Source organism: Danio aesculapii, chromosome 20 (assembly GCF_903798145.1).
Source record: "Danio aesculapii chromosome 20, fDanAes4.1, whole genome shotgun sequence".
Classification (NCBI taxonomy): domain Eukaryota; kingdom Metazoa; phylum Chordata; class Actinopteri; order Cypriniformes; family Danionidae; genus Danio; species Danio aesculapii.
Genome location: NC_079454.1, coordinates 53,129,254 through 53,153,003, shown reverse-complemented (window position 1 = coordinate 53,153,003; position 23,750 = coordinate 53,129,254). Strand labels below are relative to the sequence as shown.

At 39.5% G+C, this 23,750-nt stretch overlaps 1 protein-coding gene across 1 annotated transcript in view; it reads right to left on the bottom strand.

Annotated features, from left to right (window-relative positions):
- Positions 1–23,750, bottom strand: part of arhgap39 (Rho GTPase activating protein 39) — a 150,498-nt gene that overhangs the window by 31,122 nt on the left and 95,626 nt on the right. The window contains exons 4-8 of the mRNA XM_056481548.1: positions 23,517–23,721; positions 8,128–8,292; positions 7,524–7,923; positions 4,718–4,791; positions 365–564 (exon numbers count right to left, since the gene is read on the bottom strand). Of these exons, the coding sequence (XP_056337523.1) occupies positions 365–564; positions 4,718–4,791; positions 7,524–7,923; positions 8,128–8,292; positions 23,517–23,721 (1,044 nt within the window). The remainder of the gene's footprint in view (positions 1–364; positions 565–4,717; positions 4,792–7,523; positions 7,924–8,127; positions 8,293–23,516; positions 23,722–23,750) is intronic.

Sequence of the window (23,750 nt, the reverse complement as noted above, 5' to 3'; positions counted from 1 at the left end):
TAGTGTATGTCATAATTAATGAATATTAATCATTATAATGGTGCATATTACAAATAAAGCCCCTTTTGAACCAGATTTTTTGTGTTTCTGGAGTATTTGAATCTGGTTATCATTCAGAATAATGCAAGTAATAATTTAACACAACTAATAAGCCAATATAAGCACAAGCATATTGACAACACACAAAAAAAGCAACAGTCTAACAACAATATAAGTCAATTATTCATTAGTTTAATTTAATGTTAACCTCACTTAATGAGGCACAGCACAAGTCTATTCTTGGTTTCATTGTAGAAACGGCCGCTCAGAGATCATCCTCGTGTGTGTGTGTCTGTCTGCCTGTCTGTCTGTGAATGTGTCTGACCTGAAGATGCCCTCAGTCTGGTCTCCGTTGAGTCCCAGCACCTCCTCAGAGAGGCGCGTCTGCACCCAGGGCAGCTGCTGGTCGGGGTATCGCTCCTTCTGCATCGCCATCACCTCCTCCAGAGACGAGCCGAACATCGACGGCCGGAAGATGGCGTTACGAGCGTACGCGATTTCCTCCACTGATGGCTTCTTCAGACCCTACACACACACAGATGAAGAAATTTATATGGGTGATTAAAGTCTTGCAGATACATTAAATAAACCTTCTAGTATTTCTTTCACCATCGAAAACTTTAATGAAATAGTTTTGAATAATAATACAATTGATATCAGATTACGGGGTCCTATCATACACCCAGTGGCACCAGGCGCAACGGACATGATTTGTTGCTATTTTCATTGGTTAGATGAGCAAAATGCTCGACAAATTCATTTCTGGATCAGTCTTTGAGAGCCATTTGTGAGCAAAATGCGATGCCCTGAATGCTGCCTAAGTAGGGAGCACACTAGGTGTTGGAGCGGAGCCATGTTTGGAGCTTTACCCTGCTGCGCGTCTGGCATAAATGCACATTTACACACAATCTCAGTGTTTCTGCCCAGTTTCACACACAGCGAAATCTCCACAGCGCAGGCTTTCACACATGGAGATGGTTTTCACGAACTCATCAGGAACACAAGTGTGAAGATCATCATCACTAAAGATCATCAGGAAACAGCTCAATGTCTGCACGCCAATAGACTGATAGCATGAAGTAAGTGATAATTGACGACAAACCATTGAATTATTAGGAAATTATGAACAGCTGTGTCATAGCTGGGGGCGGAGTCAGCATGGGGAAAATATTACATCACACTGCATTGAAAATTAATAATTCAACTCATGTTTATTTCTCCGGGTGCTCCGGTTTCCCCCCACAGTCCACAGACATGTGTCACAGGTGAATTGGGTAGGCTAAACTGTCCATAGTGTATATATGTGTGCGAATGTGTGTGTATGGGTGTTTCCCAGTGATGGGTTGCGGCTGGAAGGGCGTCCGCTGCGTAAAACATATGCTGGATAAGTTGGCGGTTCATTCCGCTGTGGCGACCCCTAATTAATAAAGAGACTAAGCCGAAAAGACAATGAATGAATGAATGATGTTTATTTCTATAGTGCTTTAACAATGTAGATTGTTTTAAAGCAGCTTAACATAGAAGTTCTAGTAGCTTGAAACGGTGTGAGTCCAGTTTTCAGTAGTAGCCTTGAGGTTTAGCAAAAATTGAGCTTTTAAACACTGGAAATGGAAATTAACCATCAGTTCCTAGAAGTCTCTATGAAACTAATCCAAGCCATTTTTCTCCTTTAAATATTAATGTTACCATAAAAAAATCCACTTAATAATTCTTATACTGGTGAATGAGTTAAGGTGTAATCTGACAAGGATGCATTTTTTGGTAGCAAACCGATTTCTGATCAAATTTGGGACAATAATTAAGTTTGTGTGTAAAAATGTGGGATGTTAACAACACTAAAACAACCTGAAACTGCGTCTGACTTCATAAAAACCACATTTGCTCCACATTTAAGACCTACAACTGTCAAAAAGGTGAAATAAACTATACCACTTCCAGCGTGACCCAGCAAACTAACTTTGGGACAATTATAAAGTTTGTGTGTAAAAATGTGGGATGTTATCAACACTAAAACAACCTGAAACTGCGTCTAACTTCATAATAACATGTATTCTACCTATTGGATTGTTTATATGCTTCGTATCCTGCCAGAAAACACAATGAGGACACATTGTGACCCCGGCAATCACCACATTTAGGACCTACAACTATCAAAAAGGTGAAATAAACTACACCATTAACAAATAAAGAGCTCACAAAACTCAGGGCTTCTGGTAGCACCAAGAATAGCAAAGTCAACTAAAGGAGGTCAAGCGTTCTTATATATGGCTCCTATACTATGGAATAGCCTTCTTGATAATGTCCGAGGCTCAGGCACACCCCCTCTTTTCAAAACTAGATTAAAGACCTTTTTAGCAAAGCATATACTCTATGCAGTCCTTTCTTAAATCTCGACTTGATTAAATAATCCAGGCCATTTTCTCATTCAAATGTTACCATTAAATAACCCATCTAATAAATCTTTCAGTGAATGAGTTGAGGTGTAATCTTTCAGATCTCTACTGTGACCAAACAAACTAACTTTGGAATAATTATAAAGTTCATGTGTGACAATGTGGGATGTTACCAACACTAAAACAACCTGAAACTGCGTCTGACTTCATCAAAACATGTATTCTGCCTATTGGATCGTTTATATGCTTTGTATCCTGCCGGAAAACACAATGAGAACACATTGTGACCCCGGAAATCACCACATTTAAGACCCACAACTGTCAAAAAAGTGAAAAACTACACCATAAACAAATAAAGGGCTAACAAAACTCAGGGCTTCTGGTAGCACCAGGAATAGCAAAGTCAACTAAAGGAGGTCGAGCGTTCTCATATATGGCTCCTACACTATGGAATAGCCTTCTTAATAATGTCCGAGGCTCAGACACACTCGCTCTGTTCAAAACTAGATTAAAGACCTTTTTAGCAAAGCATATACTCTATGCATTCCTTTCTTAAATCTCGAGTTGATTAAATAATCCAGGCCATTTTCTCCTTCAAATGTTACCATTAAATAACCCATCTAATAAATCTTACAGTGAATGAGTTGAGGTGTAATCTTTCAGCATTACTCAGATCTCTACTGTGACCAAACAAACTAACTTTGGAATAATTATAAAGTTCATGTGTGACAATGTGGCATGTTATCAACACTAAAACAATCTGAAACTGCGTCTGACTTCATAATAACATGTATTCTGCCTATTGGATCGTTTATATGCTTTGTATCCTGCCAGAAAACACAATGAGAACACATTGTGACCCCGGAAATCACCACATTTAAGACCCACAACTGTCAAAAAAGTGAAAAACTACACCATAAACAAATAAAGAGCTCACAAAACTCAGGGCTTCTGGTAGCACCAAGAATAGCAAAGTCAACTAAAGGAGGTCGAGCGTTCTCATATATGGCTCCTAAACTCAGGAATAGCCTTCTTGATACTGTCCGAGGCTCAGGCACACTCGCTCTGTTCATCTCTTCCTTGAAATCTCGACTTGATTAAATAATACAGGCCATTTTCTCTTTCAAATGTTACCATTAAATAATTCATCTAATAATTCTTACGGTGAATGAGTTGAGGCATCTTTCAGCATTACTCAGACTTCTAGCGTGACCCAACAAACTAACTTTGGGACAACAAAAACAACCTGAAACTAAAAACTGCAGTGTCTAAAAGCCAGGAACTAAAAGGGAACATTACTTGTTAAAAATTTGAAACTTACCTTGCTACTCTGTATAACAAGGACATTGTTAATATTAATAATATTGTTATTGTTAATTGTTTGGTTGTTTGCATTACTTTCTAATAACTCAAAAGAATGTAGTCAGTTATTCTGCTTATACTATGGTTATGACAGCTAAATCCACTGTTTAGATGTAATATTTGGGACTTTATTTGTCAGGTTTTTGTCCTCAAACTGCTCCTGTGTGTAGCACTTCTTCTACATCTCCTCCAAAGCCTTCGGTTGCATTTTGATGTGATGTTTGACTGTTGTAGCAGTGAAATAGCTCAAATCATTCAGCGTAGTGATATGAAGCCATAATACGCTCTAAACCTGCTGGAACTACTTTATCTGAGCTTTTATCTGAAAATAACGGCACGCCTTAAAATGATCATCAGCCAATCAGAATCAAGCATTCAACAGACCAGTGCTATAACATAATATAAAGTTTAAAGCAACATATTTTGATGTATATATTATTAGATGTTTTTAGGAACGGAGAAAGTAAAGGTTCTGGAAATAAACCTTAGAATGTTCATCAGCCAATCAGAATCAAGAATTTAACAGCCATGTAGTGTAAAACACATTAAACGGCAAACCAAACAGCCCTCGCACCACTTCACGACCAATTAACACATTCACCAACAGCAGATATTAAGAGTCTAAACACTGAACATGTGAACCAGACACAAGAGACATCATTTAAAATTCACTTAGTATACAACAAATGAACAACAACTGATTTCTTTGCAGTGATTTCGACAAATACACTGTGCACAATCAGATCGTATGTGTTTTTATACTTTACAAAAGAATAAAAGTGCAGTTTGGAGTAAATAAATGTTCATTTTTAGTGAACTTTGCCTGAAACAAACAATTTAATCCAAAAAGTTGTGAATAAACTATATCAAAATAAATTAGTCAGATTCACTACACAACTCTGTTGGAGATAACAGTCACTTACCTTCTTGGCTCCCGAGAGCGCAGCTTTCTGGAGTTTACGGTAACAGTATTTTGCATAGCTGCTTATCGCCACTCCTGCAACACACAAACAAGCAGACGTCAGTGACTGAACATTACATTTAAAGCTAAAATTAAACAGATCTTCAGTGTTTTAGTAGCTTAATTATACCTACAGTGGGATTTTCTTGATTTTACAGTATCACAGTTTCACACTAGAATCTAGCTAAAGATAAGCTTGTAAAATGTACTGTTTCTTTAACTTTAAACATTTAAAAACAGCCTTTTCTTACTAATATAAGATAAACAATGACTATAACTACTAAATAGGAAAACTTTCAAAACTTGTTGGTCATTTTTAAGCGAGATGCTAATGGTCTAATCCGAATCAATGATCTATGCTAAGCTAAGCTAAAAGTGCAGACCTGGAAAAATACTGTTATTTTTGTTTATTTATTTATGAAATTAATAAGTTTACTTACTTTTTATTTATGTGTAATATTGGTTTAGTTCCAAAATAATGGATGTGTTGTTTTGGTTGGATATCTGACTTGCTTATCGGCCATCAGAGTCAGGTGTCAGACAACATATGATCCTATAAAACATATTTATGTGTTCTGTCCAATTATCTTATGAAATTAATATATTTATATTAATATTTAAATTTTTTAGTAAAATCTCAGCATATCACACTAGATGGGTCTTTATGTTATTGGTTCCCAGTTACATTTAGGATTGATTTATACTATTTATTTTGAATAATAACTGTATAATAATAATAATTGGTTAGTTAATTAGTTTGTTAGTCAGTTAGCTAGTTAGTCAGTAAGTTAGTCAAGTAATTAGTCAGTTTGTCAGTAAGTCAAGTAGTTAATCAGTTATTTATTCAGTCAGTCAGTCAATTAGTTAATCAGTTAGTCAGTCAGTTAGTTTGTTTGTCATTAGTCAGTCAGTCAATTAGTTTGTCAGTTAGCTAGTCAGTTAGTTGGTTAGTTAGTCAGTCAGTCAATAAATTAGTCAGTTAGTCAGTGAGTTAGTTTGTTTGTCATTAGTCAGTTAGTTAATCAATTAGTTAGTCGGTTAGTTAGTCAGTCAATCAATTAGTTAGTCAGTTAGTTAGTCAGTCAGTCAATTAGTTAGTCAGTTAGTTAGTCAGTCAGTCAGTCAATTAGTTAGTCAGTTAGTTAGTCAGTCAGTCAGTCAATTAGTTAGTCAGTTAGTTAATCAGTCAGTCAATTAGTTAGTCAGTTAGTTAGTCAGTCAATTAATTAGTCAGTTAGTCAGTCAGTCAGTCAGTTAGTTAGTCAGTCAGTCAATTACTTAGTCAGTTAGTTAGTTAGTAAGTCAATTAGTTAGTCAGTTAGTTAGTCAGTCAGTCAATTAGTTAGTCAGTTAGTTAATCAGTCATTCAATTAGTTAGTCAGTTAGTGAATTAATGAGTCAGTTAGTTAGTCAGTCAGTCAATTAGTCAGTCAGTTAGTTTGTGAATTAATTAGTCAGTTAGTTATTCAGTTAGAGAATTATTAGTCAGTTAGTTAGTCAGTCATTCAATTAGTTAGTCAGTTAGTTAGTCAGTTAGTGAATTAATTAGCCAGTTAGTTAGTCAGTTAGTGAATTAATTAGTCAGTTAGTTAGTCAGTTAGTGAATTAATTAGTCAGTTAGCTAGTAAGTCATTAAATTGGTTAGTCAGTTAGTTAGTCAGTTAGTGAATTAGTCAGTTAGTCAGTCATTTAATTAGTTAGTCAGTTAGTGAATTAATTAGTCAGTTAGTCAGTTAGTGAATTAATTAGTCAGTTAGCTAGTAAGTCATTAAATTGGTTAGTCAGTTAGTTAGTCAGTTAGTTAGTCAGTCAGTCAATTAATAAGTCAGTTAGTCAGTTAGTGAATTAATTAGTCAGTTAGTTAGTCAGTAAGTGAATTAATTAGTCAGTTAGTTAAGTCAGTCATTCAATTAGTTAGTCAGTTAGTTAGTCAGTTAGTGAATTAATTAGTCAGTTAGTCAGTCAGTCAATTAGTTAGTCAGTTAGTCAGTCAGTCATTGAGTCAGGTAGTTAGCTAGTCAGATAGGTAGTCAGTCAGTCAGTCAGTTAGTTAGTTAGTTAGGTAGGTAGGTTATTGATTGGGTAGTTAGTCAGTTAGTTAGTCAGTTCATTAGTTAGTTAGTCATTAGTTTGCTAGGTAGACTGCTTGTTTGGGGGTAAGCTTCTTTATTAGATAGTCAGTTAGTTATTCAGTCAGTCAGTCAGTCAGTCAGTTAGTTAGTTAGTTAGTTAGTTACTTACTTAGTTAGCTAGTCGTTTAGTGAATTAATTAGTCAGTTAGTTAGCCAGTTAGTCAATTAGTTAGTCAGTTAGTGAATTAATTAGTCAATTAGTTAGTCAGTTAGTTAGTCAGTTAGTTAGTCAGTCAGTCAATTAATAAGTCAGTTAGTCAGTCAGTCAATTAGTTAGTTAGTCAGTCAGTCAGTTAGTTAGTGAGTTAATTTGTTAGGTAGATAGTTAGTTAGATTGTTTGTTTAGCGGTAAGTTAGTTTGTGAGTTAGTTTGTTAGATAGTTAGTAAGTTAGTTTGTTGCAGCTGGAAGGGCATCCATCACATAAAACATATGGCAGAGTAATTGTTGGTTCATTCTGCTGTTGTGATCCCTGATAAATCAGGGACTAAGCCAAAGGAAAATGGGTGAGTTAGTAAGTATATTATTTAGTATTTATACTTATATAAGAATAATGGAGGGCCCTATGACTCAGTAAAGCTCCATGTCTAGCTACAGCCCTGTGTTTATTTATTTACTGCATTGAACAGTGTCATACCCTTGGTGTCGTTCAGTGGGTCCATGTGTCTGTAGATGTAGCCCTCCAGGTAGTTGTGGAATCGAGGCGTCGGCGGGAAGAAGGCCAGACAGATGGCCATGAGCTCCCAGCCCCTCTGCAGACTGTCGTAGCGGAAGTTCTCGGTGGTTTGTCTGCAGAGCTGGATGTAGAGCTCGTCCCTCAGGCCCTGACAGCTCCAGCCCCGGACTGCCACCTCCAGAGCTACTGCCAGCGGCTCCGCTTTGGCCCGCCGGTCTCCCATGTAGGTCTGGATGAGCTTGAAGAGATCCACGGCTTCGCGCTTCACCGTCCGGTCAGAGGTCATGATCATGGGCTTCTTGATGGGCTCGCTGCTCCAGGCCAGCATGTTGGCAATGGACACTTTCCTCCTGAACAGACCCTGAAATATAGCATTGTGTTCATGTAAGGGATAATTAAAGATGGGCTGTTAGGAACATATGAAACATGCATATTTTCTAATAGACCCATTTCAAATGTCCTTGCTATAGAGTTTTTCTGCATAACACAATCCGAGTTTCCCTTTTGACCCCTTTATAGGGTTAAATGGATGTTGTGTATAACACTGGAGATGGTGAGTGTGTACCTGCGTGTGCTTGTTGAAGTGTTTGGATGCCCAGTTCTCGATGTCCGTCTCCGAGGACGGCTTGCGAAGCGTGAACTCTGGGAAGACGCCGCAGCTGGCACTGGGCATCATGTTTCGGGCGTTTCTGCTGGCCTCGAACTGAGAACATGCTCCCAGATCCTCCGACTGAGAAAGAAAGAAAACATTGTATGATGATGTTGAACAGAGGAAGCACAGATATTGAAGCGCCTCAGGGTCGGTCAAGAGGAGCACGCAGAGGAAATGAGTCAAATCATGACAACAAAACAGCACAAATACCTCCTTCAGGCAATTACACTAATGTGAACTGTCAAAGGACTCAGCTGGTTTCCTCCTGTGGAAGCTTCAAGAAGCATACAGTTGAAGTCAGAATTATTAGCCCTCCTGTATATTATTTTCCTCAATTTTTCTTTAACATTGAGAAGACGTTTTTCAACACATTTCTAAACATGACAGTTTTAATAACTCATTTCTAATAACTGATTTATTTTATCTTTGTCTCGATGTTAGCACATAATTTTTGACTAGATATTGTTCAAGACACTAGTATTCAGCTTAAAGTGACATTTAAAGGCTTAACTAGGTTAATTAGGGTAAAGTTAGGGTAATTAGGAAAGTCATTGTATAACAGTGGTTTGTTCTGGAGACAATCCAAAACTAATATTGCTTAAGGGGGCTAATAATATTGACCTTAAAATGGATTTAAAACAATTAAAAACTGCTTTTATTCCAGCCGAAATAAAACAAATAACTTTCTCCAGAAGAAAAAATACTATAGGAAATACATAATTTGGGATATATTGCATGGGAGGGCCAATAATTCCAACCCAGGCTCATTCTGAGAAAGTAGTCCTGTGGACGTTTCTGGAGACCGCGAAATACGTCCCGGGAGGTACAAATTTTTGCAGTTTTTGTTTTCACGAATCCGCGAGAGGCTGCTGTGCGCGCTTTTTCACGTGTCGAATGTCTCTCGCGAGCGCCGTTTGCACCCGCGCCGTTCTCGCGTAAACCCGCCAGAGGCCGCTGTCGAGCAACCTTCCGCCTGTCTGCCTGGATGACAGAATGATTGACCGTGCAACCGGCCAATCGGCTGACCCACCCTCCTTCTTCCCTAAACCCAACCAACGACGATTCACAAAAGCCGTCCAGAAAAAGAAAAGCCCTCATTTGATTTTTACCACGTTTTTGGATTTTGACCACATTCTCACTCTGTGACGAACTTGTTCGCTTCATTTTTTGGATTTTGTTTTTGTTTTCTTACCTGATTTCTGAACCCGCTCTTCCCCGGACTCGAACCCGGTCGTCGTCGTGGTCAGCCCCTCTCTGCGCCTCGAGTCTGCCAATGTACACGAAGAGCTAACTGGACAAACTGGCTGCTGCGGAAAAGTGTGGGGGCTTCCGGCGAGCGGCTGGCCCACAAGCGCCGAAATTAATGCAGCCATACGTACCTCTGGCTACGTATTTCGCGGTCTCCAAAACCGTCCACGGGACTACGTTTTCAGAATGAGCCTGGGTTGCAACATAATTCTGACTTCAGCTGTATTTTGCTGGTATAAACAAGCATGTACACCCCTCACAGATCTCTCTTATAAATTAAAATGTCCTACAGGATGCTTTACAATGATATATTTGTGCATATACATTAGATATGTGAATAGCAAAGAAATAACTGCAACAAGTCTTGAAGTAAATGAAGATCACAGTCCAAATATTACACTCAAATTAATATGTTGAAGGAAACTTCATTCATTCATTCTCCTTCGGCTTTGTCCCTTTATTCATCAGGGGTTGCCACAGTGGAATGAACCGTCAACTATTCCAGCATTTATTTTACACAGCGGATGTCCTTCCAGCTGCAACCCAGTACTGGGAAACACCCATGCACACACATTCACACACACTCATACACTATGGACAATTTAGTTCATCAATTCCCCTATAGCGCATGTGTTTGGACTAAAACCGGAGCACCCGGAGGAAACCCACGCCAACACGGGGAGAACATGCAAACTCCACACAGAAACGCCAACTGACCCAGCCGGGGTTTGAACCAGCGACATTCTTGCTGTGAGGCCACAGTGCTAACCACAAAAGATTTTAGGAATTACGGTGACTCTGATTGGTCGAAGAATCCTTAGCCACACCCCTCACAAAAATAAAACTACCTAGTCAATATTCAGCTACGGCTGGACAAACTTCATCATACAGATTTGGATTTATGAAGACTTTAATAATGTGCTCTGCGATTTGTGGGTGACACAGTGGCTCAGTGGTTAGCACGTTCGCCTAACAGCAAGAAGGTCGCTGGTTTGAGTCCCAGCTGGGCCAGTTGGGATTTCTATGTGGAGTTTGCATGTTCTCCCCGTGTTGGCGTGGGTTTCCTCGGGGTGCTCCAGTTTTAGTCCAAACACATGCGCTATAGGGGAATTGATTAACTAAATTCGCCGTAGTGTATGAGTGTGTGTGTGAATGAGTGTGTATGGATGTTTCCCAGTACTGGGTGGCAGCTGGAAAGGCATCTGCTGTGTAAAACATATGCTGGATAAATTGGTGGTTCATTCCTCTGTGGCGACCCCTAATTAATAAAGGGACACATGTTTGACATAATCTTAACAAAACATGCAGAGGGCGGGGCATACAGTAGCTCCTCCCCTTTTTCAAAAAGAGCTCTGTGTTTTGATTTCTCACAGCTCTGGCGATGAGTTTTTGGTAACACTTTATAATAACTACACACTATGAATCATTTATTAAGCATTAGCAAACAGTGAATTCATTATCTGTTGAGCGTTAACTCTACATTAATAGACGTTAGTAAGCAGTAGTAACTGCAGCTACAATGCTTTATTCTTTACATAACCACACTTACAATGTGCTTAATAGCTGTACTTTCATACTCTGTTAATGATTTATTTTTATTACTAAATTAAGTATTGCATTATTTACAAACCAGTTATTTAAGCATAGCTGGTGTTTTTTTAAGATCATTCAGAATAAGTTAGTTATTGATTAATCGCTCTTCACCAAATGCAAACACAGATACACGGATACTGAAGGGGGTTTAAAGCCACGAAGATCCGTCGATTCATCAGCGGATCGCTCAAATGTGTTTGCACTCGGTAAACATAGGTGAAATTCGGTGAACTGATGACCTTTGTGGCCAATCACAGTCATTTCTGTTGAGCACTGGTAAATACTATGGCAAATCTGCCTGTTTAAGAACCTGCTCAACTGCTAAATTGTAGCGAGAAATTTAAGTTATTTGTACAATTTCAGTACCGATTGGTGCCGAAAATCATTATCGTGACAAGTCTAATGTAGTGAAAGAATCATTCACTAACTTGAGTTTGATAAATGGCATCTAAAACGTGTCTTTGGGAAAGAAAACGTTAGCTATCTAGTGCCATTTCCCTTAACTTAGCTGTAAATGAGCTCTGATATCCCTATTTATTTTCACAATCCATTCAGAACAGACCTTCGGGTCACTCGGAAGACGGAGAAATTATAAATTTGTGAAATCAGTCTATTATGGATGTTTTCAAGGGCATTGCTATGGAAATTGAAAACTAAACATAGGAACAATCTAAAAACAACACCTTAGTAACTGCCTAGCAATGCTCTGCGGTGAAGGTCATGCAAGGTGTTTGAACCAAGCCGTGTGTGAAGAGGATGAGGTCATGAGGGACAATGTGGCCTTGGACTTTCTAGATGGCTTTCCTGGTCTCAGAAATCCAGTTAATTTGGCCGAGCAGAACGTCCTGATGACTCCTGTGAGACTGCTGAACACATCAGCATGAATCACAGGACATCCCAAACAGCTGCCAACAGCCACTGTGCATTCAACATGTGCACTGTGCTTCAAACATTACCGGTGCTCCGGTGTCCCCAACAGTCCAAACACATGCGCTATAAGGGAACTGATTAACTAAATTGGCCATAGTGTATGAGCGTATGTGTGTGAATGAGTGTGCATGGGTGTTTCCCAGTACTGGGTTGCACCTGGAAGGGTATCCGCTGTGTAAAACATATGCTAGAATAGTTGGCGGTTCATTCCGCTGTGGCGACCACTGATAAATAAGGGACTAAGCTGAAGGAAAATGAATGAATCAAAGAGAATAATAGTAACTTCCTGAAAAACTGGCGCCAAAATATCAACTGAACAACTGTGTAGCAACGCTCTGGATGCACTAGCACCTGCATAACAATAGCTAAAATACTCTTGGATCACACTAGCAAGTGCATAGCAACACTCTAAAAACCATGCCCAAGCAATTGCAAAGAAGTACTAAAAAAACACAACTCCATAGCACAGCAAGGGTTAAAAACACTTAGAATGTTCTAGCAACTGCGTAGCAATGCGCTAAAAGCCATGTAGCAACTGTATAGTAGCACCCTAAAAACAATACACTAGCAACTGCACTGTTCATCAGCAATAGCTAAAGACTTTTCAGAACACCCTACATGCTCTAAAGTAGTACACTAAACCAGGGATTCTCAACCGGTAGGCCTCAGCGATCTTAATAATATACTATAATTTTTGGATATTATTATAATATGCTATATTAAAATGATGGAAGTAATGCACTTTCTCTGTTTAACTGTTTTATCGCTAGTGAAGCGTTTAGTTTTTACACTTCCGCCATGCGCCATGGTGTGATTATTAGCTAATTCATAACCTCATGTGGAACTTTAAGTGAAGTTTCACAAACTAATTTCGAGAGGAGCACGTGATATGATTGACTGCAGCTGGTCACCCATCTACAATCATTAGTTAGCCAATCAGATTAATCCAAACTCACTATAAGTAGCCTAGCTAGAACTACCCTTATCTTCCTTTTCCGAAGAAACCCCCCATCCACCCCTTCTCCTCCTTTCTTCCTTTACCACGGGGAGCTCTGGAGAACCACCTGATCTCGTACTCCCCTCACATGCTCTATGGACCAGGCGGGAGCCCTGGGCTCAACTATCTCAGAGCTCAGGGTTCTCTCCCGGGACAGCATGCCAAACCTGCTAAGAGTTGTCAAACAATATCTAAGTGTGAACTCTTGAAACCTGCGTCTCATTTCGGAGTCTGCTACTGTCCTCTGGAGGTCGCATTTCTGTCACAGACGCATGCTTTGAGAGCCTTCCTGAATAAATGAACGCAATACACTGTTTTCCACCAAGGCAACCCAGTGTGCTAAAATATAATTAGCTAAACTGGCATTGAGCGGGTTAAATTACCAAAACGAAGACAGACATTCTGGCACGTAATGCACATGTGTAAAGCAGAATATCTGACTTCAGCATTGTCTTATAAACAAGAATGTTCTCTGAGCATGTTTCTGAAACATCTGCAATCATATGATGGTGTCTTTATGCTTAAGAAGAGTCCAAAACTACACCCAGCACCTTTAATTAGCAGCAGATTGAGCTCTGTCAGCCACCAGAGATACATTTGCACGTGCGATTATTATTGAGTGTCAGTTTTTCTGTTGTGCTGTGAAAGCCTCACGTCCGCAGGCCATCTTCATCAGCACATTAATAAATGAGTCACGCACTTTTCCTCTCCGCTACTTCTCCATCCTCTCTTTCACTCTTCTGTAGAGCTACTGCTTCACTATATTATACGTCTTTGTCAAAGTGCTATTTAAAAGACAGACGAATAGTTTGACATGATAGTTTTAATAACTCATTTCTAATAACTGATTTCTTTTGTCTTTGCCATGATGACAGCACATAATAGTTTACTAGTTATGCTGCAAGATACTACATTGTAAACATGTCAATAACTTAGCAGCTTTCTGTAGTTTGTGATTTAATTGCGATATATTTAATTTATTTTTATTTAATTTTATTGTCCATATTTGACCCAACATTGGTTTAAAACAGCTCAGCATTTTGTAGAGTATGTCAATGTCCGGGATCTGGAGCTGCTGTTGGTGTGCGTGTGGGACTCTGACATGATGCCTTACATAACGAAAGCACTCCTAAAACTGCACATGCTGAAATATTGATGCTCTTCCAGCAGGGCGTGTCTGTATGAAGAGACGTTCTGCTCTACAAACCAGAGCACACACAGCCTGTTAGCTTCCCATAAATCACTGGAAATCAAAAATAACATCATAATTCAAACACCGAAGGGCTCGGAGCAAGGTCATTTTAGTAAACAAACAGCGGTCTCAGTTGGGAAAAGTCAAGGTTTTAAAACAGCTAATATTTTCTGTTATATGTATGTGTTTTATGTGTATTTTTACAAGTATTTTATTTATTTATTTATTTATTTATTTATTTATTATATTTTTCAAGTTGTAAAGAAATCTGTGTTTTTGTAATTAATAAAGACAGCAGAAGTCAGTGATTTATTTAAATGAATTAGCCTGACATGTTTACTGCTCCAAATTATTTTAAGTGTTTCTCAAAATGAAATATATTGTGTTTAATGGGGGATAAAAGTTGCTGTTTTTTAGCCAGTTATTTAAAAAGAGCATATTTTAGAGTAGAAATCAAAATACTTTCTTACCATGATATTTTTATCCAAGGTTATCATACTGTCAGAATCTTATATCGGCCCATTCCTAAGCAGTAAATCATGATTTTCATGCATAATTTGACAAACCCAGGTCTATATTTCTAGGGACAGTGTAATACGTTACAGTAAATCCACCAGAGGCCGCTGTGTATGGTTTTTGATGATGTCAAATTTCTCTAGCGTGTCCTCTTCTCACGTAAATCCACCAGAGGGCGCAATATACACTTCAGCCGACCAGGGGTGCATTTCTGAAAACAATCGTTAGCCAACTAAAGTCGCAAGTTCCATCGTTACAAACATAGTTTGTTGAATTGGCGTTTCCTAAATCCATCGTTCCAACGAACATTCGCAAACTGCATCGCAAACTTGTGCACTTGCAACTACACATCTGGAGCTGTAGTTAGAAACAGTTTCTGGCTGTGTTCTATTCCCACTTATCCCCCCTATGCCCTATTCATTTAGAACATTCTAGCATTTAAACATAGAATTATAAATAAAAAGCATTAAGGTTATCTCTCTTAGGTGTAATTTGCTTTAAAACTATTTTTACAGTTCAGTTTTTACTCGTCACTACATCGTTCTTTTCCCAAACGATGCATCGTACTATGATAGTTCAGCCACGAGTTACGTTGTTGTTTGAGTAACACACCCTAGGACAGCTTGCTGTCAACTGACTGACTGACCCACCCCATCCCTAAACCCAACCGATAGTGTTTTCAAAATCAATCTAGAAAAAGAAAAGCTGTCATAGCCGTGTGATTTCACCACGTCGTTTTCAGCCTGATGTTTATTTATTTATTTATTTATTTTTTGCTTTTGTTTCATCCCCCTTGGTGGAGGTGAACATCAAGTATCCTGGGGTTTTGTTCACGAGTGAGGGAAGGATGGAGCGTGAGATTGACAAGCGGATTGGTGCATGGCAGCAGTAATGCGGTCGATGTACCGGTCCGTTGTGCTAAAGAAGGAGCTGAGCCAAAAGGCAAAGCTCTCGATGTACCAAACAATCTACAATCCTACTCTAAGCTATGATCATGAGCTTTGGGTCATGACCGAAAACACAAGATCTTGGATACAAGCAGCCGAAATGAGTTCACTGTGTGGCAGGGCGCACCCTTATGGATAGGGTGAGGAGCTCTGTCACCCGGAGGAGCTCGGAGTACAGCCGCTGCTCCTCCACATCGAGAGAAGTCAGCTGAGGTGGCTCAGGCATCTGATTCGGATGCCTCGGATGCCTACATACATAGGGAGGTGACCCAGGCATGTCCCACCGGGAGGAGGCCTTGGGGAAGACCCAGGACATGTTTGAGGGACCATGTCTTTCGACTGACTTGGGAACGCATCGGCATCCCCCCAGAGAAAAGTCTGAGGTTCTCTCCTGTAACTGCTGCCCCCACGATAAGCGGATGAAAATGAATGAAGGTTTATCTGGTTTCTGGAACAGTTGACGAACTCAAACCCCACTGTCACGGTCAACTACACTCCACGTCCCAAGTCCATCGGCATACACGGCCAGCCACTGGGCAAACTGGTAAAACCGGAAAAGCCGTCCGTATGGAGGTAAGCAGTCAACTGGTAGCGCAAAAATGAACATAACTAACCCCCCTTCCCCCCAATAGACGTACGTCTGGGTATATATTTCGCAGTTTGCAGAAACGTAGAAAGGGAAATAAGTACGTAGAAATTAGACATAAATATTCAAATATATTGGCTTCATTTGTGCTAAAATTCACTTTATTTAGTGTGTGAAATTCGCTTTATTCACATGTGAAATTCACTTCATAACAGATGTGAAATTGCTCCAGTTTCATTGCAAAATAAACCAGAAAGAAACAAACTCAAAGGTTTATATCCACTTAAGGGTGAATAAATAGTGAGTACATTTAAATTTTTGGGTAAACTATACCATTAACTCTGATAACTAAAACTTTATACAAACTCACCTGCCACTTAATTAGGTACACCTTACTAGTACTGGGATGGACCCCCTTTTGCCTTCAGATCTGCCTTAATTCTTTGTGTCATAGATTCAACAAGCTACTGGAAATATTCCTCAGAGATTTTGCTCCATATTGACTTGATAGCATCACACAGTTGCTGCAGATTTGTCGGCTGCACATCCATGATGCCAATCCACCACATTCCAAAGGTGCTCTATCGGGCTGAGATCTGATGACTGTGGAGGCCATTGCTAAACATAATAGTTTTAATAACTCATTTCTAATAACTGATTTCTTTTCTCTTTGCCATGATGACAGTAAATAATATTAGACTAGATATTCTTCAAGACACTTCTATACAGCTTAAAGTGACATTTAAAGGCTTCACTAGGGTAATTAGGGTAAAGTTAGGGTAATTAGGCAAGTCATTGTATAACAGATGTTTGTTCTGGAGACAAATCAAAACTAATATTGCTTAAGGGGGCTAATAATATTGACCTTAAAATTACTTTAAAACAATTTAAAACTGCTTTTATTCTAGCTGAAATAAAACAAATAAGACTTTCTACAGAAGATAAAATATTATAGGAAATACTGCGAAAATTCCTTGCTTCCTTAAACATTATTTGGGAAATATTTAAAAAAAAATCACGGGAGGACAAATAATTTTGACTTTACCTATATGTGTGATATAAGCAAGGACAGTTTGTGTTTCTCACAGCGTTTCCTACCGGGCCAGCTGTCTGTCTCCATCATTATAAGCAAACAGAGCAGAACCAAAAAAAAATCCCTCCAAGGAAACACTGGCACAATTTATCCTGTGAGATCAGCTCAGCCCAGTATCCCCCAGAACAAAGATATCACTGGTCGGGTAACAGGCGTCTAAAGGTCATCCGTCCCAATTAACCCAGCTGGCAGCGTTTACCCAGCGGTTCAGGACATTTAAATGCTCATTATATTGTGCTGAAAGAGTTCAGACGCTGCCCACAAAACGCCATCGCACCATTCCAGCTCATTAATGACCTGAAGAACCAGCGTGTCCACGAAAACACCACAATCACAACTCAAACGCTAAACTTTTTAATGCATTTCAGTGAGGATGCAAAGATTCACTGAACTCATGATTTGATATGATTCATCTCACAATACATCATTCATTCATTTTCCCTCGACTTAGTCGCTTATTTATCAGGGGTCACCACAGCGGAAAGAACCACCAACTTATCCATCATATGTTTTATGCAGCAGATGCTCCTCCAGCTGCAACCAAGTACTGGGAAACACCATTGAGCCGCCCTCTTACAATAAAGGTTTTAAATGTATATAGTTTATTTAAAAAGTAGTCTTGCAGGCAATGGTCAAGGACAGGAGCAAACAGTAGCATAAGAATAATCCAAAACACGTGGTCAAAACACAGGCTAATGGTCAGGCTAGGCGACAGGGAAGCAAAAAGGTAAACAAGACACGAATCAAACTACGGCAAGACAAACAGGGAAAAAACACTGTAATGTTCATGGGAAATTAGAAACAAGACTCAGCCACGAGTATGTGAAACTGGGGTGTATATATAGTCCATGAAATCATTGAGAATGACCATCACCTGTGTGTCTGTAATCAGAGTGAATAAGGAACTGGCGTGTATGAGGTGCATGATGTTATTTGTAGTCCGGTTCAGTAACAGATCTGTAGTTCTCCAGCGATCTGCAAGCATTAGATCGCTAGTGAACGTGACATTAACGGTCCAAAAATTAGTAGCCCAAATGTATATGTTAGAGAAATGTATAAGATAAAAAACTTTATAAGTGGATTTTGGTGTTTTTAAATTTAATAAATTAAAATTTATATATATATTTTCCTAACATATGAGAGAGACAAAAACGAAATATAATGTAGAACTTTTGTATTTTTTTTTTTTTTGCATGAATTTAAATGTATTATCTTCCTATTTCTAAATGGATACAAATATTCATTTTCAACATGAGGTGTACTCATTTATGCTAAGCACTGTATATATATATATATATATATATATGGGTTAACGTGCTGCGTTTACGAAAGACTCTTATCGGGCGATTAAAAAAAATATATTTGCGTCAATCTATTCTCAAAGTAGTGTTGGGAGCTGGGTCTATTCTACACAAGCTATGATGACTTTCACCTTGATATTTTAGCGTGGATGTATACCTGGCCGAATTGCACTGTAGGTGGCGAGAACGAGTCTTCGAACCTGTGTGTATTCCTACTATGAAATTACCACATCAAACGTGACGTGCTAACATGGACGCAGTTCACTAGAGTGAATGCGGTTAATGTAGGCTCCACATCTAACTATCAGGCACCTGTAGAGTTTATGCGCTCGAGTAAAACATACACAAATAAAATGGACCGAGTGCTTTTAAAATGAATGACGATGAATGAAAGTCAAACCGGTGAGCCGTCTAACAAACAAGTGCCCTTCTGAATCAAATCTGCAGGATGCCCTTCTGGATCTTTCACTTACTTCGAAGACACTACTGACTACACTTATATGGACATCTGTAATCTAGTTATTTGCCTTAATAGACAATAATATAATGAAGGTGTTTACGTGAAGTGCTTTCATGTAAGAGTTTCCTGTAATTTTGGGTGACTTTAACTGCAGTTACATAACTGCCTACATGACGGTAATAGTTTGATTGCGGTGTTTACTTCAATAATGCCACTAACATCTGCATACTCCACATGTCTTAATTCCATTTCTGTTCAGTTCAGTTATGACTTAAGTCGGATTAAGGTAATAGAAAATCGCTGTTTGGAGCTTATGTAGGCCTACAGTTCAACATTGATGTTTAACTGAATAAACAGTCAGTAAACACAAGTACATCGTATTGAACATTATTTATTTTCATCACCAATTATAATAGTAGAACAGTTTCTCAAGCAGTTTGTGATGCATTTTAGAAACGGGAGATAAGCCCCTGGTCTAATGCGCCACCTGGCTTGAGAAACCCGTTCTCAAAGACTTACTTTTAGTCATTATTTGGGGTAGCACACATATTCTGAATGCCTTCGACAGAATTCAAATGAGCCATTTTAATTTCGATTAATGTAGATTAATTCCAAGATTACAGTGAGATTAATTTAGATTTTAAAATGTATCTCCGTTCCTACTCTCACCTATGAGAGCTTTGGGTCATGACCGAAAGGACAAGATCTCGGATACAAGCGGCCGATATGAGTTGCCTTCGCAGGGTGATTTTCCAGAGAATTGTGTGTAGTGTTCTGAAAAGAGTGTGTTTTAAACATGCAATGTGAGTGTAAAGCAGGAATTGTGCTTGTAGTTGAGCAGAATTGGTTCAGGGGGTTGGTGCATCAGGTGCATGTTCTAGTCATTGTGTCTGAAGTACAAGTAACTGTGTGTAAACAACTAAGAAAAAGTGTAAAACAAATAAAAAACATGCATATGGTAAATAATACTGCTAATAAATGACTAATATGCTCTGCGCTGGACTTTAGAGGAGCTTTCAGTTCCTCATAATAGCAACGCTCCAACAATGCGCCTTAACACACCTCCTTTACAGACCAGCACACACATGAGTCCACAAAGTGGCACAAATGGATTTGCTATATGAACAAAGTGGCGCAAAACATGAAAATGACACCTGCGCCTGTCTGAAAATAGCAACAAATCATGCCAAACACGTCTTGCGCCTTATTGCGCCAGGTGTATTAGAGCCTATAGTGTTCAATACTTATTTGCCCTACTGTATATAATATGCTTTCTGCTTTTCGCTATACTGTCATTTTAAAACTAATTCCAAATTAAAAATTGATCCTCAAATCGTGTGTGTTGAGGAGGATGAGCTGGTGGTACAAGGTGGTAAAATCCTTAAAACACACCATTAAAACATGTCAATGACGAGTAAAGAGTAAATCACAATGGGTTGCAAAGTATTGCAGCACATAACATAAACTGCAAATTCAATGTGACCTGCGCATCACAATTATCTGGTAATTGCCTCCAATCCGATGCAATAACACTAATGTGAAAACCAAGGCAATGTTTTGAGTTTCTGACGCAACATGTCTGCCTGCTGTAGTGAAGGCTGTTGTCGAAACACTGCTTTATGAAGCTTCGAAACATCTATGAATCTTTTTTTATTCATTCAAATCAGTTGTTCAGAGCAAGTATCAGATTGTCAAGATCACAGGATTTCAGTAAATGAAGCCTCGTTACGTCCTCAGGGTTTCGAAACATTTTAAAAATACATTCAAGAGTTCACACTTAGCTGATAATCAATAAAGCGTATTTGGCATGCTGTCCCGGGAGAGAGCCCTGAGCTCGTAGTATCCTCGAGCCCGGGGCTCCCTCCCGTTAGAAGGGCGAGAGCGGAGTTCGAGCTCAGGTAGGTCTCGAGGACTCCCCTGCTTGTCGCCGCGTGAGAAGTGTAAACTAGTGTTGTTTTCGGTGATAATTTGGTTTAGTCGATTGGCTATTGTTTATGTTTTTGGACGGTGGGAGAAAACCGGGCGACGCGGAGGAAACCCACGCGAACACCGGGAGAACATGTAAACTCCGCACAGAAACACCAACCAACCCGATAGGAGGTTGGACCAGCGGTGTTCTTGCTGTGAGGCAACAGTGCTAGCCACTGAGCCACCATGTCGCCCTATCGGAAATAGGGGGAGGAAGCTTCAAGACGAAGATAACTGGAGTGAAAAACTCTGGTTATTTATAATGCTTCCGTAATTATCTAATTGGTCAGATTACGGAGCTAATGAGGAGCCAGCCGTGTTGATCATAAGCACGTGATCCTCTCGAAATTAGTTTATAAATAAACCACACTTAATTTTCTCAGCTGATGGGTATCATTATGTCTGAATTTATATTCATGGATATAGTACGTTTACATGGACGCCAATAGTCCGATTTTAATCTGATTAAATTGATTAAAGGGTCATGAAACCCCCCTCTTTCGGTTCAAAAAATGCTCTATGATGGGCGTGGAGCTCTGCAAGCAGAGGGAGGAGTGGGCGTGGCCGGCAGAGCAGGGGAGAAAGAGGGAGGAGAACAACTGCTGTCAGTCGGCGCACAAAATCAGACACAAACCGTGAAAACCCACGCAGCTCCACACAGAAACACTGTCGAGCCAGCCGGGACTCAAACCAGCGACCGTCATGTTGTGAGGCCACAGTGCTAGGCCTGTTGAGATAGTCAATGTATTGACTTATCGCGCGATAAATGAAAATGAGGGAGGTTAATTTTGGAGGTGCGATATATTGTCTATATTATATAAAGAAATTTAAGACGATGATGATTAGGCTACATAATAGAACAAGCTACGTTTTTCGTCAAACGCACTACATTCTGCTTTCTGTGGAAGGCGAGGCTTATGCAGCATCTCTATGCACGGTGCGCACACACACACAGGGCCCTATCATACACCCAGCGCAAAGCAGCATAAGGCGCAACGCAATGGTTGTTTGCTAGTTTCAGCTTGGCGCAAGAGTTATTTTGACGTTTTGCAGCACGCTGTTGAAATAGCAAATGCATTTGCGCTCATATGTGCGCCCATAGGCGTTCTGGTCTAAAAAAGGAGGCGTGTTGAGGCGCATTGCTATTTTGAGGAACTTTAATAGATGGTTCAATAGACCAAAACAAATCAGGTCCATATAGTCCAGCGCAGAGCGGGTTAAGCTTGGTTTATACTTCTGCGTCAGGTGATCGGTGTGACCCACGGCGCATGCAAAGCATGTAGCTGTGCATTTATACTTCTGCACGCTGTTTCTGTTGCCCAGACGGTAAACTGTAACTGTATTTACTTGCCAGTGCAAATATAAACATGACAGCGTGAAATGGCACACACTCACATACAGGCAGCATTATATAGCTAAAGCGATGTAGCCGTTAAACACGCTAGAAAAAACAGCATTAAAAAAAAATGCTGCAAGTGTAACAGGTTATAAAAATGCTTCCACTTGCTTTTATTTTATGTACATGGCCCTTTAATTCTAAATGACCCCCCTCTCTGTTCATTGGCTGGTGGCATGTTATTAACTAGTTCCGGACAGGTCATTATTATTCGCGCCAGCCAAGAGAGTGGTCGTGGTGAGTGAGTGCTCCTGTAAAATATATATATTTTTTGTTATTCATAATGTATCATTTCTTTGTGCATACAACTTTATAATTGCTAATAGACACCCATCATTGCAGGACGACATGTTAGACTGCCGAAACTGATCACTGTGGTTTTACTCTGTTTACCAGGTACATGATTTAATATTTACTGTGTTTCTGAACTCATGTTATATTTTTAATTGATTATTATTCGCGCCAGCCAAGAGAGTGGTCGTGGACGACATGTTAGACTGCCGAAACTGATCACTGTGGTTTTACTCTGTTTACCAGAATAAAGTGGTCTGTTCAAGGCGTGATTGGGTGTCAGGTCTCATCTGTACAGTACACAACGCAGAGGAAACCGAGTACTAACCGTTACACAAACATTTAACAAACAGTCCAGTCTTGGGATCTGCCTGATTATTAAAAAATGGCACCTGAGATGCTTTAAATGTCTATTTTTGACGTACTCTTTTTTTGTTTACGTCTACTATTTATTATTACTGATCTGCTTTAAGATAATTTTTTCATGTTTCAATTTCAAATGTCTAAATCTTCTTAAAATAAAATGTTCTTTGAAACAGTGTACCTGAATTATTACACTATTGTGTTTAAATTGTATTATTTTTATTAGTGATATAAAGTGGCAATAATATTGTTTATTACAATTAATTTAGAATTAATATATCGCCCAGCAAAAAATAGATATCGTAACCACTGAGCCACTGTGTCGCCGGAAAAAAAAAAGAGAGTAAAAACAAAAAGTGTACTGTTGGTGTGGCTTCAGAAACAGGGTTGGGAAACACTGCACCAGCGTACTGCGCTTTACCTGAGAGGGATGGAGGTAAGGTTCAGGTGATGCCAGGTTGGTTTGCACAGACAGACTCTTCTCCAGCAGCGTCTGAGGGAATGCTAGTCTGTCCAGTGTGGCCCGTTTCCAGTGGATCTCCTGCTGCGCCAGCGCCTCATCTTCACTGAATGCCCGCACCACCGGCCCCGGCAGTGGCAGCGGAGATGCTCCGTCACTTTCATACCTACAGATGACGTCAGAATTACTATAGTA